Source organism: Nannospalax galili, unplaced genomic scaffold (assembly GCF_000622305.1).
Source record: "Nannospalax galili isolate Female #2095 unplaced genomic scaffold, S.galili_v1.0 scaffold522, whole genome shotgun sequence".
Classification (NCBI taxonomy): domain Eukaryota; kingdom Metazoa; phylum Chordata; class Mammalia; order Rodentia; family Spalacidae; genus Nannospalax; species Nannospalax galili.
This window is the reverse complement of record NW_008348874.1, coordinates 977,372-988,845: the sequence shown is the minus strand read 5'-3', so window position 1 is coordinate 988,845 and position 11,474 is coordinate 977,372. Positions and strand designations below refer to the sequence as shown.

Sequence of the window (11,474 nt, the reverse complement as noted above, 5' to 3'; positions counted from 1 at the left end):
AGATGCATCTTAGCTCTGGAAATTGTTATTGAATATGTCAATGCTATTGTAATGAAATGCTTCTTCTAATTATATGGTTATTAAATAAATAATTTAAGATAAAAACAAAAGGAAAAAGAAAAAAAGTAAAAAAACAAAAAACTACCTTTCCTACCACAGGATTGTTTAAAATAACCTAGTTCATAATATCACTCCCTTTAAATACAAATTACCAACTTGAAAAGCCCACAGAACATTATACAGAACAAGGACTTCACTGGTCTGCTAGCCAGCTCTGAAAAGTCACATAGGTATCATACACCAATTCCTAAAGTGCTATTCTCAAATACAGCAATGTGGGTCTTTGGATTTTTTCAAATTGTTAAGTGCTGTTTCAAAAATACTTGATTAAAGATTTTGGAAATTTAAAAAGATAATAGATATAGATGACAGATTGATAGACATATATACATAGAGAGATACGCAGATGATAATAACATATGTTAAATGTTATGTGGACCTGTACAGGCAAGAACTTATTTCGATTGCACCTTCTTTCAGTTAAAAAATTTTTTTTGATGTTGTTGAGACACTTTCATGCAGCCCAAGCTGCCAACAAACTTGCTATGCATCCAATGATGATGTTGAACTTCTAATCCTCCTGCCTCCATACCTTACTGCTGAGATTCCACATCTATACTACCATACATCACGTGGTTTTATGCAGTTCTAGGGATCACACCCAAATCACACAAGGCAAGTGCTCTGTCAACTGAGCTACATCTGAAGACCAATACATAGGTTCTTTTACATAATTAAATGATTTACTTTTTAAGCATTTCAAACATGAGTTCTGTATTTATATCATTTCTACCCATCCCTCTCCTCCCTCCAGTTCCTCCCATTCCCAACCTCTCTCAATTTCATGACATCTTCTTCTTAAATTGTTACAGATATATGCATATGTATTTATAAATAAGTCTCTATAAATATGCATAAATAGAACACCTATTGAATCCATTTAGTGCTGCTCGTGTGTATACATAAACACTGATTTTTTGCTGGTTGACAATCTTCAAAATGCCCTTTTGGTTTTAGGCAGTTCTTAAGAAAAAGAAGCTTCATGTAACTATATTTTATATGTGTCCTAAATATGTATATTGAAGACACTGATTACCAAATGAAGACTTTGAGGATATTCTCATCACACACAATTCTAGTTTCAAGTAACATATCTGAGTTTTCAGTCAGCTTTCAATGTAATCATGAAAGACAGGATTTAAGACTATTATCATCCCCTTATTATGTATTCTAATCTTGCTGTTAATGCAATCTATCCAAGTCTGGAGTATAATTTTGTTTGGTCACCTTTGTGAATACTAGTGTTCATCATTGTATGTACGTATCAACCAATTATTCATTTTCAGATTATTCATAAATATATCAACTATAAAACTTTGCTTCCATCTATTCAAAACTCCAAACTGTTTATCACAGTAATAATATCTTCCACTATAGTGGATAAAATGTTACTGATCATGTCTACCATCCTCCATTTGTTCAATTTATGATGGAGCCTCAGAGTTGGGATGTGTGAAAGTTTCAAGTTTGTGTGTGTGTGTGTGTGTATGTGTGAAATATTCAAAGTTCATATGACATGTGACAGGTTCTTCAAAACAAGCAAAAATTCAAAGCCATTCAGATGCCTGGGAAATGCTAATGTCACCTTCTTCCAGTTGCTTTGAAATTTGTCCATCAAATGCTGTTCAAATTGCAGCACTTCAAAGGGAAATGATATTTGCTATTCCTTCAATTGTGCTGCCTGAATTCCATCACTCTTTAACAAGCCTGTTTTACAAAATAAAAGGAAGTTAGAAATGAATGTAGTAGGTGAGTGTCTCCTGACCCAGAAAGAGTCTGAAAATGATACCTCAAATTGTTCTTATAGTTCTCCTAACAGCCTATCTACCCTGCTGTATAGTTAAATATACTTAGTTAAATAGTTAAATAGTTAAATATATTGAGGGCATTAAACTTATGGTTATGTTTTGTAAATATATTCAGTAAAAATTAAATGCAGAATTTCTAAATAGATGTTAACCATTGTAATGGTCATTATCACATTGTTATTAATAAACCCTAACTACCAGTTGCCCTTCTCAGTGTTTAAGCATGTAATCCTCATTTTTTTATACCTTTCTCAAGAAATGTACACGGCATGATATTGTATCATGGCGGTGATAAAATAGTTCCTCTGCAATGCCAACATCAATGTCAAAATAAGGCTTATGGTTTTAGAAAGAAGAAAAACAAAGTAAGCAAAACAAAAACAAAATGAAATCTCTGCTAGCATTCACTTAGAATTATATTCGGTAACTGCATTTAATATTCATAGGATCTATATAGGAGAAATGCTAAAATATTAGTGTTAAGTATAATTTCATTAATTGTTTGATCAATAAATTATTTAATAAATGTTAATCTTGTAATAGATATCATCTCTGTGTTTAGAATTAATGATAAACATACAGTCATTAAAACCTGACAGTTATTCCTTATAAGTAAGATGGATATAAAAGAAAAGATCAATATTGAATTAAATGTTAACCATAAAAGCCCCCAAATTCTCAATTTTATTGAAAATACACTCACAACCCACAAATACATGCAGGCAGGCATATGGTGCAACAAATAAATAAAAGAGATATCTAATGATTATTATACTTATTTATCCAAAATTTTTCACATTTATATTTATGGGCACAACTGCTAATGGCCTCTTTACTCAGAGAACTTATGTTCTAACGAGGAAGAAGTAGCTGTATTTCTATCTACTCTTCTTTTAAACAAAGATTTAGTGATTAGTTTTTGATCAAGTCAGATCTGTTTCAGCAAATGCACATATAAGACAATTCACATTAATTTTTTAAAATAGTTAAATATAATCTCATCAAATAAAGGGCCTTTTGATGCATGAACACTTGATTTTCTATAGATTGTGATGGCGCAATTTAAGAAATGCCTGATTGCTATTTCCCTGGGGGCATTAAGTGAAATGTTGGATTATTTTCCCATATATATATGATGCAAATTAAATTATAAAGAAGGTAAATTCATACTTTCAAATATAAAATACTTATTGAAATATACTTTTTGAAAATTCAGAGCTTTAAGATTTCGCTTTTGACTTTCATCTCAGGTGAGATTTACCCAAAGATGTACCACATCTGCTTCTTCCTGGTGACATACATGGCACCTCTGTGTCTCATGGTGTTGGCTTATCTGCAAATATTTCGTAAACTCTGGTGCCGACAGGTATGTCATATCAAATTTTATTTTCTTTAGGATGCACCTAAAACAAAATTTATGAATTCATTGAAAAAATATAACATGCTCGGCAGGGAGTATTTGCTTATTCCTCCTCCTGAAATAATGAGACTCTAGAGGTGAAAATCTCTCTTGATATTTTTTGTTATTTAGGAAATGTTTTAAATTCTGCCTTAAGAACTTCACATACATGATAAAATTTTAACCTTAATGATTAACTGAGTTAATTTTTTCTCGGGGTAAGATTATTGATTTTGCTTTTCATGAGAAATAACAAAAATTCATGTCAAGTTTCTAAGATTATAAATCTGATTGTACTTTTAAATGAAAAATTGTAAGACGTTTTAATACACTATTATATCTCCATCTTCAACGATCTCATTTATAGTATAGTAAAAGCATACAAAAATTCAGAAGTTGTTTTCTCCCCAGCTCCCTCCAACACCTCCCACCTCCTTGTGCCTCTATCTTCAGCAGAATTCAAGCATCTTAAATTCTGAATTAGGTCTACTGTGATTCATTATAAATATCTGCTGTCCATGAAGATTTCATTCATTCTTAGAGATTCATTCATCATGTAGTGATTTTTTTGCAGGCGGGTCAGTCTTAAGCTAATATCTCTAGTCTATGTCACTAGTGAATTCATTAATGCTGTAGGGGTATAGTCAGGAACAAAGCAAAACAGTCTTAATAATACAAGCAGAAGGTACCATAGCTAGATGCAATGGGGGGTGGAGGTCCTCTAAGCCTGAACTAGCAATATTTAAGCTGAATCTTGGTGATTTGAAAGAAATTATCAAGCACATGTAATGACTTGTAAATATACAGAGAATAGATATGGCTCAACCACTTATATGCAGTAAAGCTACATGGTATGAGTCTTAAAGGTGCATTCTTACCGTCTCTTTAATGACAGCCAGAGCATTGAGTTTATCAAGACTGTGGATGAAGAAGTTATTAGCCTGTTTTCTGTAGCATGTTTTATTGATAAAGAAATTACTAAGACCATCTTACTTCATTGAAAGCATTTCTTTTTTTGTTTGGTTGAGGATTTTTTTGTTTTGATTTATTTTTAAATATACTTTTAATAATTCTTTGAGAATTTCATACATGTATTCAATGTATTTTGATCATATTCACCCAAGATTTCTTTACCTAAAGTTCAGAATCATTTTTTAATAACTGAAGCCAAATTTGTGCTGCCCATATACTCCTGGCTTTGAGATAATACCTGGAGTATGACTGACCTACCAGGAACCACACCCTTAAGGAAAACTAACTCCCTCCAAACCACCATTGTCAAGAGCTCCTCAGCTTGTAGTGGGAGCTCCTGAGCCTCTTCCTCTTCCATGCTGGAATGTTGGCTGGCTTGATCTTGTGCAGATCTTGTGTAGGCCACCACAGTTGCTTGAATTCATGAGAGTAGCCATTCCTGTCATGTCCAGAAGACACCATTTCCCTCTGGTCTTCCCCAACCTCTATCTCTTATAGTCTTTCCATTCCCTCTTCCATAATGATTCCTAAGATGTCCTATTTATGATCAAACATTCCACAGACATTTATTCTCTATACTTTACTCAGTTGTGAGTTTCTGCATGAACTGTCATCTAATACACAAAGAAACTTATCTGATGAGGATGGAATGCTGCACCAATGTATGGGTATGGAGCTATGGATGTAGACAACAATTTGATAGTATGTCAGTTTAGCAAAATAATAGTAGTGGACTCACCCCTGGAGCCTACGAGCTTCTCAGCCATGAGTTCTTAGCCAGAGTTATGTACCAGGTGAATGTTTCCCACTGGGCAGCTAATCAGAAAGTGGTTGATTATCTCCATAACATTTGTGCCACTATTGCACTTATGTCATATTTTGTCACGTGAGGCATTATTATAGCTCTCAGAGATTGCAGATGGGTAAGACTGTTAATGACTTTTCTTCCTCAGCACCCTGAATAGCACATGAAAATTAGGCAACAGGAAAGAAACTTTCTGGTCAGTGCCAACTTTATTCTTCCATGTTCTCATCAAAGTGTGTGGTTTCTGGGCTGGAGAGATAGCTCAGTGGTTAAGAGCACTGGCTGCTCTTTCAGAGTTCCTGTATTTGAATCCCAGCACCCACATGCCAGCTAATAGCAGTCCTAACACCAGGTCCAGGGGAATCTGACACCCTCTTCTGTTCTCTGCAGGCATTGCAAGCCCCAGGTGCACTTATATACATATAAGAAATACACTCATACACATAAAATAAAAATAATAAACAAAGTATTCTTAAAAGATGTGTGGTCTCATCAACATTAGAGTCTTACCATCAAGTTCGAGCAATGGCAATTCCCAGTATTTTGTAGGGGGAGGTCCTCTGAGACACCCCTGACCAACTACTCAAGGACAGTTATTCTAAATCTGGCACTGTGCTTTTAATTTGGCAACCTGTATTTCTGGAAGGAGTATTATTCTCTGTATAACTCCAATTAAGCCATTACAGTAAAATCTCTGTCTATCTATCATCTATCATCTGTCTATCTATCTATCTATCTATCTATCTATCTATCTCTCTATCATCTATCATCTATCTGTCATCTAGGGCCAATCTCTTTTAAGGGTGTGATTGGGTAGGCTAATAAGGCTCCAGTGGATGAATCCACACCAAAGGACATTTGGACAAATTAGACTCTATAGACCTTAATATCTGTCATCTATCATCCATCTATCATCTATCTATCTAATCTATCAATCTATCATCTATCTATCTAATCTATCATCATCTATCTATTTCATCTATCAATGATTTATCTATCTATCATCTATCATCTATCTATCATCTATCTATTGTCTATCTATCTATCTATCATCTATCTATATTTCATCTATCAATCATTTATCATCTATTTGTCTATTATCTATCTATCTATCTATCTATTCTATCTATCTATCTATCTATCATCTATCTTTCTATCATCTATCTATCATCATCTATCATCATCTATCTGTCAGCTAATTATCATCTATCATTTATCTATATGAAGGATTATAGAAAAGCAAATTTGCATACAGCTTTTTCAATCTTCCTTAGTATTGGTTATCCTTCATTTCAATAATGTTTTATTTGGTCTTTGAGGATAAGTCTTCATTTACATCCTGTTCAATCATTGTCGTTTGAGCCATCTTTTCAAGATCATCATTCACTCATTAGAATCAAACTACTCTTATACTTTCCAATCCTGTGTGTTGTGTAATTTCAGGATTTTTTTCTTCTATTTTTACATAGAAAGGTTTATTTTATTGCTTTTCATATTCATTCATGAATTTATACAGTATATGTTTAGCTTTATGACCTCTTTTTGTCCTATAGCAAAGCTAATTAGTATTCTATTCTTCAAACCTTTCAACTAAAACTAAAAGATAAAACAAAAAACAAATGTAAACCACTGTAAGACATGAGAAGTAATTTGTTTAATGCCCAGTGACATTCTCAGATTTCTCTCCCTGCCCTAAAGTCAAAGCGACATATTCTGGGGTGTTTTGTCACTTTATCACTCCATTTCCTTGTATGTATTATTGAGTTGGCTAACTTTTATTAGGTCATCCTACTATCAACATGTATGTTGTTTCCTACCACATTTCGGTCTCATTTGCAGTCCATGTCAGTGCTGAGATCAGCTGTGATTCTGCCAGGCCTAGTAAGTGGCATCTCCCAGGACATGACATTCTGGGACTAACAATAAAGGCAGAAAGGCTGGAAGAAATGTCTAATACATCTTGATATGCTGTGAGCCAGCACATCTTACATCTTGTTAATTTTCATTGGCTCAGAAGTGAGATATTTAACTATTTGCTGACAGAGGGTACAAATCATGGAGCCATAAGGATCTTCTTACAAGTTTGGGGTAGATAATATGGAATAACAAAGAATGAAAATATAAAATATGCAGACTGGGACAGAGTGCATTAATTTAAAATTTGACAATGCTGCATAGTAAGTACATGTAGTTTGCCAATGACTTCTGTCTCTTTCACCAGCATTAAAGTGGGTTTCTTCAGTGCCTATCTCACACATTTGCAATGATTTCTGTGACTCTCATCATCTTTAAATGGGGCTGTACAGCACCTATTTCACCAGTGTGTCACACATTAGATAGAACAAGAGCCTGAGGCTTGAAAAGCTCTCACTGAATACAGTACCTTAGCAGTCTATGCAGCCAGTTGGTCTGCTCATATTTCTAAATTAGCATGTGTTGAATTGTTGTCTACGACTTTTGTTTGCTTATTTTTCTTCATTCTTTTTCATGCTGGGGACCAGGCTATTCAGGTGTCTTGTATTGCATGACATCCCTAAAAATGACTTTCTTTCAGAGAACTTTAAGATTACATTTTGATGATTCTTTTATTTTCTATTTTTGTCAATTGATGACAAAACCCCCTAGCCTAAATCTCTGTGTATGTTCTATCACTACTTGGCCAATATACATCAGTGGTTCAGGACATGCTTTATTTTCAAAGTGAAAGCAGGAGCTGCCAAGAGTTTAAATAAATAAGAACACACAGCAAGTCATTTTCTCAAAGAAATGTATTCAGAAAAATTAGAATATGAAAAATTTCTTAAAGAAGAAAAATATTAATGTGTAATATGAATATACAGACAATTTGAATTTAGATTGAAATTTTGATATGAGCATCTCTCATCACATAGCTTTACTGGGATATATGAAGAACATAAAATAAAAGTTAGCTTTGCTTATTTATTTGCTTAAATATTAATGTGCCTTTAAAATTCCTTTAAAACTCCTTAGGAACAATGCAATTGTCTTATTGTCATTATGTTCCCAACTTTGACATACTGCATTGCACAAAATAAAGAAAACTGTTCTTTAATTTAATGGATAACTATCAAACCACAAACAATTTGATTCTTTACTATTTAAGCTTATATTTCTCTATTCCCAAAACATTGAAATAAAAGTTTACCAGTTTAGCAATAATCTACATTTTGTGATGAAAAGTCCCATTTAGTTCAATCATGTGATTCACAAGATTTGCAAGAAAATTCCTGAGCTGTGAAACTAAAACATCTAAAAAAACCAGATTGGAATGGAAATTGCAAGTTCCGTGAAGCCCACTTTCATAGCCACAACAAAGAAAATTGATCCCAAGTAGATAATTATATAGAATTCTGCTAGAAAAATACTTGGCTTCCAACTGTGAGAGCCTATAAGCAGAGCTGTAAGGCTTCGTGTGTGCCACAGGCTACATCAAGAGAGCCAGCAAATGAAGCTTATCCTATTTGCTTAAAGTACAAAGATGCATGGAATTTGTTTTGTACTTTTGAATTATCAAGTGTAAAATGATTAGTGAGAGAATTGTGTGTCTTTGTCTGACTTTCTCAAAATTGAAAATATGGATCAATGAGAATTAGAAAATCTGAACAGACCTATATATAATAGAATTATCAATCAAAGCAGTAAAAACACTGAAAATTAAGAGACACAAATGAGACAACATGTGATTTCTGTCTTTCTGAGACTGAGTTGCTTCAGTTAATGTCTTTCTGGAATCATGCATATTCCTGTAAGCTTTATAATTAAGTGTTCCTTTTTTATTTCTTTGGTTCTTTTTAAGACGGGGTGTCACTATATCCCCAGCGGTCCTAGAATTCACTACACAGACCAGACCAGCCTCAAACTCATAGAGATCTGCCTGCCTCTCCCTCTCCGGTGCTGAGACAAGTGCTGAGATTAAAGGCATGCATCACCACTTATAATTATTTCTTAACAGTTGAGTAAAACTTCATTATATGTGCGAATTTTCATTTTGTTTTCTTTTATTGATGTACATCTAGCTGGTACCATTTCCTGGCTGTTGTGAATAGAGCAGCAGTAAACATGGATGAGCTGGTATCTCTACGTTAGAATATAGAGCTTTTGAATATATGTCCCAGAGTGGTATTGCAGTAGTTCGCTATAGTATTTTGAGCAACCTCTATATTTTCAATGGTGGGTGCAGATTATCACTCCCACCAGCAGTGAATAGAGGCTTCTCTTCCCCACAGCCTTGATAGCATGTGTTGTTGTTTTCTTGATGGTAGTCATTCTGACTGGGATGAGATAGAATACAGAAGTGGTTTTGATTTGAATTTCCCTGATGGCTAAGGATGTTTAACATTTTTGAAAATATATATTGGCCATTTTTGCTTCTTCTTTTGAGAACTGTCTACAGTATCATTAGCCCATTTATCAATGGTTAATTTTATTACTTCAGTGTTTTTTACAGTTCTTTATTTATTCTAGAAAAATACAGCTTTGTGAGGTACAGATGGCAAAGATTTTCTCCTATTCTGTGGGCTGTTTGCTCTACTGATAATTTCTCATGATGTATAACTTCATGTAGTTCCCATTTATTGATTCTTAGGACTATTTCCTGTGCTACTGGAGTTCTGTTCAATAAGTTTTTGCACACACCTTTGACATCAAGTATATCCTTTATGTCCTCCTCTAGAAACTTCCGTTTTTCTGGTTTAAATTAAGTGCTTAGGGACTGGAAAGATGGCTCAGTGGTTAAGAGCATGTACTGCCCATGCAAATGAGCCATCAATTCCCAGCATCCACGTCAGGTAGCTTACAAAAGTCTCTAACTTCAGCTCCAAAGAGACATGGTATCTTTGGCCTCCATGAGCATCTGCACGTCCCCCCCCACACACACACACATACACATTCAAAATTAGAAAAATATTAAATTCAGGCCTTTGAATACTTTGAATTGCTTTTTGTGCAGGTTGGAGATATGGATCTAAGTTCAGTCTTCTGCAGATGGATAATCAGTTTTTCCAGCACTATTTATTGAATAATCTGTCCTTTACCAATGAATATTCTTCATGCCATTGTCAAATTTCTGGGTCCTCTATTTTCTTTCATTGATATAAATATTTATTTGTGGGACAATATCATGCTGTCTTTATCACAATGGCTCTATCATGTAGTTTGAGATCAGGTACTATGGTATGCCCAACAGTAGTCCTTCTCTTTATGATTGCCTTTGTTTTTTGTGTTTACATGTGAAATTTTCATTTTTTTTCCTAGTTCTCTGAAGCATGTCATTGGAATTTTGATGAGAACTGCATATATTCTACACATTTCTTTTGCTATTTTGGCCATTTTCATAATATTAATGCTGTCAATCCAGGAGTATGAATGTCTCTCTATCACCTGGAGCCTTATTTAATTTAATCCTATGATTTCTGTCCTTAAGATTACTTACTTGAGGTCAATGAAATGACTCAGAGGTTAAGATATTTGCTACCAAGCCTGATGACCTGAGATCAATTTCTGAGACCCACATAATGGAAGAAAAGAATGGTTTCCCACAAGTTGTGCTCTGATCTCCACAACTGTGCCATGGCATCATCCCCCGAGTAAATAATTAAAAAGTAATTAAAATAATTCATCAATCAATTACTTAATAGCTTTCTAAAAAGATTATATGATGAATTGTATTTATTGATTTATATATATTGAGCCAAACTTGCATCATAGAATGAAATTTAGTAAGTTAAGGAATGATCTTCTTAATGTGTTTTTAAATTTGGTTTGGAATTATTTTGTTGAGAATTTTCTATGTTCATCAGAGAAATTGGTCTGTAACTTTTTTTATGTGCTGTGCTTGCCTAGTATTTTTAATCAGGATAATACTGGTTTCACAGAATGAATTTTTAAATTTACTTTTATTTTCTGTGTATGAATGATTTGCCTATTGTATGTAAGTATACTCATGCATGCATGCAATGCCCATAGAAGTTAGAAGAGAGCATTGAATCCCCAGGAACTGGAGTTATGGGACAGTTGTTAGCCACCAAGTGGGTGCTGGGAACTGAACCTTGATCCTCTGCAAGAGCAGCCAGTGCTCTTTATCATTGAGCAATCTATCCAGCTACTAAAGAATGATTTTTGATTATGTTCATTCCCTTTATATTTTGTGGAAATATATGAGAAGTGTCAGTATTAGATCATCCTTAATAGAGAATTCAACAGTGAACAAATCTGGTCCTGGGATTTTCTTTATGTGGAAACTTTGAACTACTGCATGGATCTAATATCTCATCAAATTGTTTTATTCGCTCACTTTAATTTAGATAAGTGATATACATTTTGAAATTTTTCCACTTCAATTTTCATAGTA

The 11,474-nt window shown here is 33.9% G+C and overlaps 1 protein-coding gene across 1 annotated transcript in view; it reads left to right on the top strand.

Moving 5' to 3' along the window:
• Window positions 1–11,474, top strand: part of Hcrtr2 (hypocretin receptor 2) — a 121,879-nt gene that overhangs the window by 84,380 nt on the left and 26,025 nt on the right. Inside the window, exon 4 of the mRNA XM_008846124.1 lies at window positions 3,179–3,294. Within this exon, the coding sequence (XP_008844346.1) occupies window positions 3,179–3,294 (116 nt within the window). The remainder of the gene's footprint in view (window positions 1–3,178; window positions 3,295–11,474) is intronic.